The 14,757-nt window shown below is 45.8% G+C and overlaps 1 protein-coding gene across 8 annotated transcripts in view; it reads right to left on the reverse strand.

Annotated features, from left to right (window-relative positions):
- Nucleotides 1–14,757, reverse strand: part of ATP13A3 (ATPase 13A3) — a 478,336-nt gene that overhangs the window by 288,729 nt on the left and 174,850 nt on the right. For all 8 annotated transcript variants that reach the window (XM_085635250.1, XM_085635252.1, XM_085635253.1 and 5 more), the window contains 2 exons: nucleotides 3,775–3,855; nucleotides 1,323–1,392 (listed from right to left, as the gene is read on the reverse strand). In XM_085635250.1, coding sequence (XP_085491376.1) covers nucleotides 1,323–1,392; nucleotides 3,775–3,855 — 151 coding nt within the window. The remainder of the gene's footprint in view (nucleotides 1–1,322; nucleotides 1,393–3,774; nucleotides 3,856–14,757) is intronic.

A 14,757-nucleotide genomic window follows, 5' to 3' on the forward strand; every position in this document is an offset into this window, starting at 1 on the left:
AATCGCCATCTAGGCTGTGCTCAAATAGAGTCACAGATGAGCCAAGAAACACTACACTAACTGTGTATGCAGATAGCATGAATATGCATATATTTGCAAACAATCGTACAGTGAACACTCGTGTTGAACAATAAAACAACATCTACTGCCTCATAAAAGTCAGCATCCCAGGGGAGAAAGGAGAGGGCCTCCTGCTCCATATACATGCTCTGCGACGCCTGTATAACGTTTGTACTCAGAGCTATACCCAAGCAGGCGCAGCCTAATGTGGCACTGGGTAGCCCAGTAGTGTACATTTGGAAACCAGAGCCCTCACGATTCAAGGGTCTAAGCCTGTGGACATTCCCCCACTCACTGTAGTTCACCGGTAAATTAGCCTGGAACAATGTCCCCACCAACGCCTGCATGGCCACTAAATTCCATGCAGAACCCCCGCAGGGAGTCAAATGGGAATATTATAGAACCTGTGGGTTGTCCAAAGCAATTGGGGAAATAAACATACAGACTTCCAACATGGGGCGTGTGTCTTCACCCTGTGGGACTAACCTCATACAGATCCTGTCTCCAAACCTGCAGCAGGGAAGTTAAACGAAGCACGTCGCAGAGTGCAAGAGCCGTGCTGTTGAGCCCTGCAGCACCAATTAGCGGGTGGAGGATCGCACTGTGTTTGCAGTCCTGCTGTATATAAAGGGATTAACGGTTGTGTAAGGAGTGTGATATCGGTCGCATAAGGAGCACGATTAGGCTCCCGCTGCCGGTCAACACAATACTCAAAAACTGATAATGACAACAGGCACAAAGTGTACAATGTCATCAAAGTCAAACCAAGCAATACAGATGAAAGAGAGAGCAGGGACCTGAGACTTTTCTGTGGCTGCTGAGCAGCAAAGACGGAGGGAGCTTCAACAGAGACAAAGGACTTTATATGCACTATTTATATAGGATTGGCTGTTGATACTATTGTTGTTCTGAAGTGCTTCTGGGAATGTTAGTTTTTTTTATTTGGTTGATCATAAAATGGCCATTTGTGAAATTATGTAATAAAGCAAAGGAAGTAATACATGATCCTTGCCTCCGGTCCAGAGATAGAAATGCACCTAAAATATTAACGTTGCAGCATAATTCTTCAACAAAAACATTTATTTGAAGGACATTTGCTTAGTGAAGCTGACAAGCATTAATGACTCCCGAAGTGCAAAGCGGGTCAACTTTTTAAACAAACTTCAAACTTCAACTTCTAAAAGCTCCTAATGAAGAGTCAGGAAGGCTTTCTAGGATAGGGAAATTCAAACACACCAGTACTTTCAACATTGTGACCTTACCTCCTTAATCAGAACTTTAAAAACGGAAGGCACTTTCACAGTAATTTTGTTTGCTCCATAGAACAGTTTCCTGCAGAAACAAAAACAGGTGGTATGCGCAATGTTGGTCAAAATCTGTCACCACCATCCGTTGAAACACAAAGAGAAGACAAAAAAAAAACAACTGAGACTGATATATAACTTTAGAATGGTAGGATGGCTTTCGTTTGCAGGCCTAAGAATTCTTGACGTTGATACTGTACATCAAGAGAAATAAAGTGTGGTGTGTCTTCAAGGACAAGGATATAAAATTATAGCATTTCCAGACCAAATGTGCACAATTTGTTAAGAGATCAGCCTCTATCTAGTGCATTGTACTGAAATGCCCACAGAAAAGAATAGCACTCCACCTCTAGACCTAAAATCAAGCAAAACTCCAGAAGAAGAAATGTAGAGCAATGTCAAAACAGAAAATAAAGGGTGTAACTGATATGCAGTAGAGGTTTCTGCTGCTTCTACCCACAATGCACTGCTGATCAATGGCCTGTGGAAGAACCTCAATATTTTGAAAACCAAAAACTTGAAACCAAGCGCTTGAAATTGAAATGTTGTAACTACATCTGCATATGGAAAATGAAATAGGTCTGCTGAAATATATGGAAACCCAGGTGACATCTCTCTTTGGAAGCCTCCCCCATTGACCTACTCTCCCCCAAACAGAATTGGTCATTTATGTTCTCTTAACATATTTGTTTCCATTTACAAACACACATGCATATGTATGCACATATATACTCATCAAACTCAAGAAATGATATCCTCCCCGCCAAGTCCTGGAATTACCTCCTCCTGCAAACCACGCTCACCCTCTACAACTTCAGGAAAGGACCCAAGACCTGCTGCTTCGACTAGAGGCCATCAGTTCACCAGCACCTGGATACCCCTTGGGGTGATAAGCCGCTCTATAATGTACACGACCGAATATATATATATATATATGTGTGTGATCAAGGCCTCTGGTAGGCTGAAACGCGTCATGCAGGCATTGCTGTAAACGAAATAAAATAATTTACTCACTTGCAACTTGGGTCGGTTCTCGTCTGTTCCTGCTTTCCCTCGAGATCGCGAGTGTTCAGGAGTTCTCCAGGCGAAATCCTCTTCATATATATATATATATATATATATATATATATATATATATATATATATACACATACACACACACACATATATATACATATACACGCACCTATATACACACACACTCACTCTCACACTCTCTCACTCTCTCACTCCTTCCTTCCTTCCTAGGATTGACTGTACTGAATCCATAACTGTCAATTCCTGAATGGTGATACATGAGGTGGTGAAGCTCGCCCTCGGATCATGGTACCGTTAAGCTTAGCTTGTTTAAGGATCCTTCTCTGGATAAGAAGTAACAGTCCTACAATAGCACGCAGGATTACACAGTACCATGGACCCCAGCCATTTTAGGTACTGGAGTTCAGCAAATCCCCAAAAGGTTCTGTGGAGTTTGCACTTTAAAAAAGAAATGTAACCTAATGAGTCTCCTTTATAGGTGTCCCAACGACGGCCTGGGATCAGTGTATACCTACAATGCCATCTTCATATTTTTTTCAGAGCATAGAAATCATGTCCCACTACCAGAAAATATAGCAATTTCTCTCTTGCCGAAGCCAATCAGGTCTACACTAAAAATTCTGAAAGCGCAAATCTGAAAAGGACTATGGGAGAAAAGGCTTCTTTGTCCAACCGGATATATTTTTTTTTAATTCCTGGCTTTGCAAAACACAAATGCAACAGAATTACATTAATATGTAAAGCCTGTCCAGCAACTTTTTCAAGCTACTTATATGTCAAAAGCTACTAAATAGAGTTCCCAGGCTAACGTCACAATTTATAATTGTCTACAGAGAAGGAATGGTTCAACCTCAAAACCTCATACACGGTCAAGACACCCATCATTTCAAGTAGGTTTTGTACAACCAGAAACGGAGATTTCACCTGCCTAGGTATAGTTCACTGCAGAAAGAAAAAGACCAGTATACAGGCACAAGACTATGAGAGCCTTGCCCTTTCGGAATTCAAAGTCTGAAAATGATTATTTCAGTATAAAAGTTCACAAAAACTGACATCGTATATATAAAAAAATCTCTTTCCAGTCATCATCCAGCAGAAAAATGCAAACATGTTGGTGGCTACTATTACTAAACAAAGGTCAGAGAAAAACCTTCAATCTGGCTGTGAAAAATCATGTGGACAGGCTCTCAAAATGATATTACCCAGCAAAACACTGCACATCATGCCAGCTTCAGTATCTTGGTTTACAATGCTACCAGACTTGAGTGGGGTCTTCAGGTAGGTTTTCTTAGAATGGTGCATGTTCTGGATCTGGCTACCAAAGTAACACCATATAAAGATTAGTCCATCCCTCACACACAAGGATAACTACCTGTAATCTTGCACATCTTTTTGGAGCCCTTTACTGTAGTCATTATGGATTGACCAGCACAGTGTTCCATGATCCAGACCCCTGAAAAAAAAAATGAAAAAAAAATTACGCTTTTCTGTTTTCCTGTATATATAAAGCGGTATCAACACATTATGTTTCACTAATAGATTGATTTATTGCAAAGAAATGTTTACTTTAACAGAAGTGGTACAAATAAATTAAAAGTGGCCTTTTTAAATACCATCAGATTTTCAGGGGGGGCATGGCCAAGATGGCGGCAGAGTAAGGCGTGATCCTGGCTCTCTACTGCCCGATTCTGCCAACACAGCACTCTGCAGGGCTCATCGCCGGCATCCTCTCGTAATCCACCCCTGAGGCAGACATTGGGTTTTCATTGCAAGGATGATGGCTTTGAATCGCTGAATCCGCAGGGCACAAGATAACAGCCACGTAGATACAAGTGGGGACTGCGCCTCACCCAGAGCTGCTAGCCCGACTCTACTGTGGCGATCTGAGGAGAGAGCTTCGCCTTCATTTTTGTGCAGTATTTGGCTGCCTCTAAGAGACTGGTGAGCACCTACCTGCCGCGGTGTCGGAGAGACTGCCCTCGGGCCCACGGTCCACGACCAAAGGGTCTGCAGACTCCCTGGGAGAACCAGAGGTGAAAACCTGGCCTCCGACTGAAGAGAAGGGGAGCACTGAGCCCCCTCGTTTTGCCTGCATCACCGCTCCCTGCAACAGTCTTGGTGACCGAGCCATCCTATCCCGCAGCCTGGCATCCCCGCAGCCTGGCATCCCCCGCAGCCTGGCATCCTTCGCATCCTCCGCCCCTCGCTGGGCCTGCATCTCCTCTTCCTGCTGCCGCTCCAGTGACTGAGCCATCCAGACTAGTGGCCTGGCATCCCTTGTATCCTCCACTCAGCCGTTGCCAGTGTCTGGTGGAGGAGCAGGCTGTATGGCCCACTGAAGAAGTTTGGCGGCGGATTTGGGAGGACGGAGCGTGTGACAGTGAGGCCTGAGGGCTCCCTTCCAACTTAAGAAATATCAGAGCCAATTGTAGGAGACAGACCCAGTCACCCAGGGGACTCACCTACTGGAATTTACCCCAGAAGCATTGCTGGGACAAAGGCAAGCGGAACTCCGGTGCAAGCGCTCTTGCGACCAGCTGCATCTCCAGGCATACTGGTGAGCGCTCTCCTGGGACTACGCCCTCTCCATTAGGCCCGACCGCTGAATCTAAAACTCCTTTTCAAGCACTGTGACCTATGATCATAGACTTAGTTCCCTACAGGCCGGTACGACTCATGTGCACTGCAGGCTTTCTCCACAGATGTGGCTCCTGCGTTGCTTCCCTTGCTACAGACTTGCCTATGTCTCTCTCATACTAGCAGTTGAAGTCAACTGATCTCGCTATAGGTTGCAGGGGGAGGACCACTCTACCTCTATGTCCTACGGCTCGCTAACACCATCCACTGGGACTCACACACCCTCAGAAATTGAACCAAGGCCGGTGATAACCTGCAGGCCCTCCGAGGCACCATCTGCCCTCAGTTCCTCCAGTGTACTGTCACACACAATGGCCATCTCCAAGGGCAAACGTGACCAATCTGTCAGAGACATGCCTATCCGCTCCACATTGGCGTCATCCAAAGATCCATCGCCCGCCTCTCAACCCTCTGTGCATTCTGATTCAGAGGGTCTACAAGATGAGGATCAAGCCCCAATTATTAAGGGTGTCTTGGCTTCCCTCTTTAACTCCCTCAAGACTAATCTCCAAATTTTAAAAGATAATCTCTCAGGCAATCTATGGGACATACGGTAGGACTTGATTTTGCTTGCCGATCGCATTGCTACATTGCAAGACAATGAGACCTCGAAGGGGGACGACAGAGATGCTACGACAAGAAACCATTCATCTCCATGAACAGGACAAGCTGCGGGCCCATGCGGAAGATACTGAAAACTGAACCCACTGGAAAAGAAATACGCCGTCAGGCCTTCCAACTGGGGCAGAAGGATCGAACTTAAGGGAATATACGCAAGCGTTTCTTTACTCCATTCTAAGAAGCGATGAGACTGCAGAGATGCGCCTTGATAGGGTGCATGGGGTAGGCCGGCCTGGGAACAGGACATCGGTGGATATACTAGCATGCGTTCACATCTTTTCAGAAAAAGAAGACATCTTGAAAGCAGCCAGAGAGCAACAACCCATCAACTTCAGAGGCCATATTGTTGGCCTCCTCCAAGACATTTCATTTTCTACCCTCCAACGTCAAAAGGAATTCAAGGCAGTCACTGACTTTTTACACTCTAGAGAAGTATTCTAGGAGTGAAGACACCCCTTTCGACTAATCTTCCACTGGGAGGCTCAACTGCACCAAATACAGTCGCTGGCAGAGGCCCGACGACTCCTAGGCCTACCCGATGAAGGGGAATCCCCTGCTGTTGTGGGCTCCCCAGCGCAACCCTCTACATAGCACACATTACGGAGGACCAAGCAGCTCCAGCGCCCTGGCCCCCGTGAGCGAGCACAAGAGAGTTAAGATATCTTAAACAGACTTGCTTCTGACACGGGTGACAATGCCACCTGACAACACTCTGACAACCTTTTTTTTGACAATACAGGAAGATCAGGTGGGCGAGGACATGCCAGCTGAACTAGGGACTTAACTCCGATCTCTGAGCGTTGCCCTGCTCAATTATGTGGTTTACCATTTCTAATGGATATTTTCAATTTGTTCTTTTATATTTGATGTTACTCTCTTTTCATTGTTTAGGGCATTATCATTCCTTCATTCTAAACGGGGGAACTAAGTCACTCAGGTCAGGTGTTAACACTTTCTTCTGACCTCCCATTCTAAATGTCCCATACCTTCCCTTTACAATGCGCCTGATCTTCACACCCACTTAACTAATGGTCCTAGATCTTAAAATGACAAGCCTTAACGTTAGAGGCCTAACAACCCACTAAGCACAAGGCAATCCCCTTCCTCTTGGAGCGCTCTGGCAGTGAAATATGCCTACTTCAGCAAACACATTTATTACTCCAATATGCACACCTTCTGCAGTCCCGCTGGTTTCCACGACAGTTGTGGTCCACCGGTTCCTTAAAGGGCGGGGCTGCTATCTTGTTTTCCAAACGGTTTAGGGGCAACATAATCTTTAAAGTCACTGAAATAAAAGGACGATTTCTACCATTTTTTTTTTTTTTAAACCATTTTTATTGCAGAACAATATAATGTAATAAGCAGCATACAGCCATAACATTCTTGCACCGCTATTGCCAGTGCCATATCATACGTGGCTATTTAAGCAGTCGTACACAGCTGGTGAGCCCACATCCCTGAGGCCGGGCAGCGGTAATAAGGATATCACTGTATTGAACCATATTTCAATCTGTACATTTGCCGCGAACATAGTAGGGTGTCTGCGCTCCGCTTTGAAGTTTTCTCCCCCCTTCTCCCTCCTCCCCCCCTCACTTCGGCCATCCCAGTCCCTATCCCCCAGCCCCCACCCTCTCCACCCACCAGTGCTCACGCCTACGACTGTGACTATTCCTGGCTTTAATGTATAGTCTGGGGTACATCTCAAAGGTACACAACCATTTACTGTGTTTGTGTGGATGGAATGCTCTGGGGAACAACATCGGGCTCAGAGGACGCTTCATCCTCCACCTCCACACTGCTGCGCAGGGCCTGCACCAACCCCTCACGATTTCTACCATATTGACTTTGACTTAGTGCCTTTTATTTTATTCTTGCAAACATATATGCTCCTAATGATCAAAAATGCCCTTTCCTCCTTACTTCAGACCAGAGACTCGGTCATACTGATTGGGGGCGTCCTAAATTTGTTCATGAACAATGATTTTGATTGCTCTGGCTAGAGTCTAAGAAGGATCCTTCTCAGCCCAGGGTTGCCGCTGACTGGCAGACTGCGGTCTGACTGATGTATGGTGCGCAAACCACACTGATAGTAGGGATTAAACATTTTACTCAGCAGCGCCCAAAACCTGTTATTTTTTAGCAACCACCGTCCTTCAATCACTAGTCCTTGACCCTTCTATTGTCCCTCGTTCACTCTCTGACTCTGCCCCTCTCACTATCACCGCATGCATTGGCACGACACAAACATATTACCCATGTTGGCGTCTTAGTGACTCGCTACTACAATCACCCCTGAAAGTCACAGCTGTTCGAAAGTCAATTGGTGATTATCTGCAGACAAACGAGACCGGTCAAGTCGCACTGGCTTCTCTTTGGGAAGCACTTGTATTAGTGGTCAGCGTGGAATTCATTGCCACATCTGCCTCGGGAAATCGACTCCGGAATGAGAACCAGAGGAATCTTGACAGAGAGTCCTTGAGTTGGAGGCAATCCACAAACGTACATGCCCCAACCCCCCCCCCCCCCCCCCCCCCCCGGTGTGGAGAGAGCTGGAAGGAACGCGCCTGCTCTGTAACACCTTACCTTAGATAGAGCAGAATATGCCTTAGTCTGTCTGAAGCTCAAGTTTTATCTTGGTAGGAACTGTAGCAGGCGACAGGTGGCGCACCACTTAAGGGCCAGGATTCACTCTTGCTCTATTCGGGTTATCCGCCCCACCCCAACTACAGAGGTGCATTCTGATCCGCAGATTGCAGGCGCCTTCCACAACTTTTACAAGTCTTTCTATGCAGAATCTGTAAGATCTCCAGTCGACTCTGAATATCTTGCCTCCCACCCTCCAACCCCACTCCCATGGCAGATAGCTGACTCCCTGTATAAACCAATATGCATAGAAGTAGTAGTCTCAGCTATTGCCCACCTCAAGCTTTTAAAGTCACAGAGACCTGATGGTTTCCCCTCTAAAGTCTACAAAACTTTCAGACTCTTTGTTAGGATATTCCCAAGCCGGGCACGGACCAGACATTGTGTGGGTCATATAGACCTATATACCTCCTAAATATCAATTCATAATTATTTGCAAGCATCCTAGTCATCGACTTGACCCGAAAATGTCGGGCCCGATCTCACCAGATCAAGCTGGCTTCATTCCAGGGCGACAATGTAGGGACAAAAGTAGGCATATCTACCATCTGCTCAATAAAGTGTCTTGGACACAAAAAGCGGTCCTTCTCCACTCGATCGACGTAGAGAAAGCTTTCAACAGGGTCCATTGGCCTTATCTTTTCTGGACATGAGAAATTTTTGGTTTTGGAGATCTATTCCTTGATTGGATCAGAAGAATCTATAACTCCTTTAGAGCAACAGAGCGAATCAACAGGCTTTCTTCTTTGCCTTTTTATGTTTGTTGAAGGACGAGGCTGGATGTCCCCTTTACCCTCTCCTGTTTGCCCGGTATATGGAGCCCCTTGCCCAACACATACGAGCGCATCCAGATATCTCCGGCGTCAGCTTTGGAGGTGAACAAAATGTAATCGGCCTCTATGTGGACAACGTGATCTTAGCCGTTTCAGACCCCTGAACCTCTCTTCCTGCCTTAGTTACGGAGCTTCAGTCATTTGGAACCCTCTCTGGCTTCAAGGTCAACATGCAAAAATCACAAATTCTGAATCTTTCAGTCCTTCCTCTGACAGAAGCCTCATTAAGAGGCCAATTTTTCATTGGACTGGGCCTCAAACTCCATTCCTTCTCTCGAGTTTTCCAATTGACAAATTCTATTCCTAAAACTATTGCTCTGAACTACAGTGCACTGACGAAACAACGTTTGCGCCTCGCAGCTACGATTCTTAGAGAAATGGAACACACCCTTCACTGAGAAATATTGAGGTTTCATGGACGAGGCAGTTGCCGGTTCCCATATCTGGAAAGAACCTTGGCTTTCCAGGAGGTACAGGGCCTGGGGACTTTACTACTCCCTGGTTACGAGTTCTGAGCTCTGTGTCTAGGACGCAATAGTGGTTAAGGCTGGCTTGACAACCTTCTCAATGACGCCGATCTTTGCTAACACAGAGTTTACTCCAAGGCTCCAGCTTGACCGGTTCCGGTGATGACACGAAGGGGGCTGCAAACAAATTGGCTGCTTTTTCGACTCAAAAGCGATAATTCCCTCTGATCAGCTAAAAACAGAATACGACCTGGAGCAGGCAGACCGCACCCAATACCATCAAATATGTCATTGGCTGCTGTATCCCTCCATCAGGCCCCATGCACAGCCCTTGACCCCTTTCGAAAAATGGCTAATGTTAAAGAAAAGCGATAGGCGACTTATCGCTGAATTGTATACCATCCTTAACAAAGGTGAGGCCATCACTCGCTCAGCGGGGCAGAGACGATGGGATTGGTAAACCGCTCTCAGATACTGAGTGGGCAGACATATTTCATTGAGCATGGCACGTAACATATCCAGCACAGAAACAGCATATTGAATAGTATCCAATTGGTACATAACTCCGGCGAGGATTGGTGCATTGGATGCTGTACACTCTAAAGAATGCTGGGGAGGCTGTGGTAGGACAGGCTCACATCTTCACCTTCTATGGGACTGCGCCAAACTCAATCACTTCTGGAATTAGGTTTTAGACGACACAGACAAAGAATTTGAGAATTCTATCCCTCGATTTCCTACCTATACCGTACTTAGCTTCCTAATCCCTTGACATTTCTTCTTTATTCACGCAGAGGAAAACACATGGCATTGGCACTGGGTGCAGAACATCCGGTTATTCTTGCGCTCTGGAGAACTGATAAGAAGCTTCCATAGACGACTTGGCTACACAAACTTCATAGAGACACAGACTCTATTTCCCACTGACAGTAGATATGACTGAATTATTCCACCCATCTCATACATACACTTTCAAAAGGAATAGGGGGGAGGAGGTGTTTGTTTTCTTGGACCTTTAATTTTTGGAATGGTTGGTATTTTCTATATTGCTGCCGGACAACAATTCTTTGGATTCATTTTTAGATCAATATAGCTGTTCGGCTTAGATGATAGGAACAGAACAAGCTAACTGATGTTACACGTCCCCATGTTTTGTCGGTCTTCATCTAGCACATGTTTCCATGTAGGTAATTTTAAAAAACGTAAACAGACGACCTATTAGCCCTCAACATGAGGTGATTGGTGTCCATTTCTCTTCAGACCCAGCTGTAAGATGCAGGATTGATCCACAGCATTAGCTGGAAAATGTTGTAGAGAAGAATGCTTGTATGGGGACATAGGAGAGAAGTCATTACTTTGAGCTACAGTCGCCTCAACTTGTTCAAATGCACCATTAACTTGTGATGTATTACACGCGAGTAGAGATCAACTCTTGGTTTACAAAACACTGCACATTTAGCTTTGGCTATCAGTAACTGGCTATAGACCATATTCTTAACCAATTAGTTCCTATGAAAGCTAGTCGGAGGTAAAAAGTTGTTTTGTCTGCATTCTTTATATTTAGCTTTGCATCATACTTTTGTTTTTAGGAATTACTGTTGTATCCACAATCTCAACCTCAGTTCCACTTTTTAAGGTTAACTTAATTGTATTGTGATATTCTAGAATGTAAACTGAAAGAATAAGTTACTTACCTTCAGTAACACTCATTCTAGTGGATATTCTACCTACCCACAGATTCCTCACATTTAGAATATCCTACAGGTGTTATACTAGATCCAGAGAGTGTACTCAACAGTGCTACCACATGTTGGTAGGTGGTGTCATGAAGCTCCACAGTGACTACGTTCTACCCTGAACTGATGGAGCAAAGCAACATGTAAGTACTACACTTGCACACTGACGTCAGTTTCTCTCTGGTCTCTAATATGCCCGCAGACGTGGAACATAAAGGCAATCAGAGGTACCAATGGGGAGATCTTTGAGTTAGGACCTTTCCAGATGGAAACCGAAGGACCACTCCATAGAATGGGGAGTTGGGAGGGCAGTGAGGAATCAGTGGTTAGACAGCGTATCCACCAGAATGAGCATTACCGAAGGTATGGAATTTGTTCTTCTGATGGATGCTTCTCACTGCATATTTGTCACATTTAGAATAGATACCTATGCTGTACCTGTCAAGGTGGAGGGTCTGTAGAATGGACTAAGACCAAAATGTCCTGAAGAACTGAATGGGTAAGATGCCCTTCCCAGTTGGACCGGGCTGTCAATGCAGTAGTGCTTTGTGAACGTATGCACTGATGCCCATGTCGCAGTCTGATATATTAAAAACAGGCACTCTGAGTGCCAGCAAAGTGGTAACAGCTTTGGCCCTGGTGGAATAAACCCTCAATCCTTCTGGAAGCTTCTTCTTTGCCAGTATATATAAGGTATTAATGTAGACGGTTATCCACATTGACAAAGTCATTTTCTTTTTTTTGGCGCAAAGAATCAGCTTCAATGCCTTGTCAGTAAGCGCTATATGAATACAAATACATCTATAATTACAAAATGATGATCGTGAAACCCAATGGTTTTTGGTTCAATCGATGTAAACAATTCCAAATTCTCTTGGAGTCTAGCCAATCAAGTCCCTCCTCCTCTTTCAAGGGGGTGAGGTGGAGTAAACAACAAAAAAAACATTGGAAGGGAGACGGATTGACCAACGTGAAAAGATGTTGCAGCTTTTGGCAAAAAGGGCATCCTAGTCGCCAACAACTGTTTATGAAAAAGGCGGTTGCACCAAGAACTCTTGGTGCTCACTCAATGCGACAAGCTGAAGTAAACAAGAACATGAAGAACGCCTGAAGTCAGAAGACATAGCAAACAATCGTGCATTGGCATGAAGGCCGAACACATGAGGAAAATCCAGACAAAACTGAGACCCCACTGTTGCATAAACTGTTTTAGAGGGGTCATCGGTTAAACCTTTTATAAATCGCAAAACAATTTGTGATTTAAACAAAGGCTGCTGGTCAGGCAAAGGCAAAAAAGCTGAAAGGGCTACAAATAACCTTTAATTATGCCCACAGGAAGTCCCTTATGAGTCAGAGACAAAAGTAATACAACATTCAACAGTTTTGTCTGCAATATGTCTATGTTGTTGGCTCCACACCACTCTACAATGTTTTCCGAGTGCCCAGCATAAATTAGCTATTTAAGAGGAAACAATGAAGCAAGGATAACAACCACAACCTCAGGAGCTAGGTCGAATGCAGTTAGTGGTCAGCGCTCCATCTCCGCTCTCGAAGGTGTGGATTGCCCAGGTCTGGGTGCAGAATTTACTCTGATGCAAAAGAAATTCCTTCCTAAGCAGTAGCCTGATCGGAAGACTGATGTTCATGCTCAGATGGTCCAGCTACCGTGCACTAATGGTTCAATCCGGAGTGGCTAGGATCACTAGGGCCCAGTGCGAGAAGCAGGTTGCACTAATACAGACAACCCATATGGTGATTTTAGTGGTCTTAGACAACCTTAGAAAGCTCCCCAAGTGGTAGCTGTGGAGAGCAGCCTTCAGGCTTAGTCCAGAAGTGTAAAGCAGCTTGTTTTACTTGTACTTAATCCTATAGTATAGGTTAAGAGAAAAAGAACCACACAGTGTAGTTATAAAAAAATATGTATTTATTATTAACACTCACTAACACAAAGTACTATATCCTACCTGGAGATACAACACAATACATACAATACTTTGTCAATAGAATTCGTAAATAGCACAGAATACACAGTGGTCTGCAGGGGGAGACCAAACCATACTAAAATAGTGGAATGCGAACCACTACCTAAGTCGAGATTGGACCCAGAAGATGTAGAAGAGCAGAGGACCCAAGGAACCACCCATGGTGAGTATCTAGGAACCCCACGGAGGTGGAGTGCGGAGTGGGAACACGACCGTGTGCTCAATGTTAATCAAGCGGTAAGTTGCGGTTGCAATTTTAAAGAAGAAGGACCCTTCCCAGAGGACCCCGAAGAAACCCAGTGGAAGATGGAAGTTTGAAGAGTCACCCCAAGAACCAGGATACCTACACCAGGGAAGCCGGGTGCATAGGTGTGAAGTGACGTCGGAAACCGCCGTATACCACAATGGAGGACTTCGGAAAAGATGCTGCTGGCAAAGAAGGTGAAAGTGTCCAATGGAACCAAAAGGTGGATTCAAGGCGAGTGGTACCTGCAAGCAGAGGGGACAGTCTCTATGTCACTCAGGAGTGACCAAGAGGCACAGAAGATGAATGGCCACCAATATCGGAGATGCAGGAGAGTTGACGGTGCCCTTGAAGTCGTAGCTGTACGGACCAGGCGACGCAGAGGAGGACCAGGACCCGCGCACAAGCTGTCCCACGTCAGATGTCAAGAGCCAAGGGGTCAGTGCCCCGCAGGGGCACCAACCAGCCTTGGCAAAGGCAACCAACGTAGTTGAAGAAAACGGTGCGGTGTGAGGACCAGCAAGGTCAAAGTGACTCACCACGACCAGGCCCCGAGCGAGCAGGGGAGCCCATGGGAGCCAAAGAAGACGCTCGAGACGACCCATGGGCCAAAAGCACAGGACTCACAAGAGGACCTCGAGCAGCTCACCAAAAGATGAAGGCCCACAGTGCAGAGGATGCGATACAGGCAAAGATCTTGGTTGCAGGAGATGCTTGAGGTTGGAGCATCTTGGAGCCTGAAGATCTCTGGAGTAGGGAGTCAACAAGCCTTGGCAACGGCAAGTCGACATGGTGCACTGGGATTCTGTTCCAGCAGTTCAGATGAGGGATACTGGCATCAAACTTGTCGAGAGGGCAGTGCAGGCCCCAAGGGAGTTGCAGGTCTGCCACCTGTGCTGCTGCACCTTTCCGAGTCCGTGGGAGCCCAGGATCAGCAGACCGGTCGGCTGCGTTGCGGTGCCTGCAGATGCAGGAGAGTGACTCCTTCACTCTAAGGGAGATTCCTTTGAGTGTCTTGGATGTCCACAGTCTCTGTGAAGAACCTGTATGGAGCACAGGCACAGACAATGCAGCAAACTTGCAGGACGACAAGACCAGGTGCAGTAGGAATCTTCCCAACGCAAAGTCCAGAGTGCCCAGACGTTCGAAGTTGAAGTGGTATGTGATCTAAATCTTGTCCCATGACGCATCT

This window comes from Triturus cristatus, chromosome 11, assembly GCF_964204655.1.
Source record: "Triturus cristatus chromosome 11, aTriCri1.1, whole genome shotgun sequence".
Classification (NCBI taxonomy): Eukaryota; Metazoa; Chordata; class Amphibia; order Caudata; family Salamandridae; genus Triturus; species Triturus cristatus.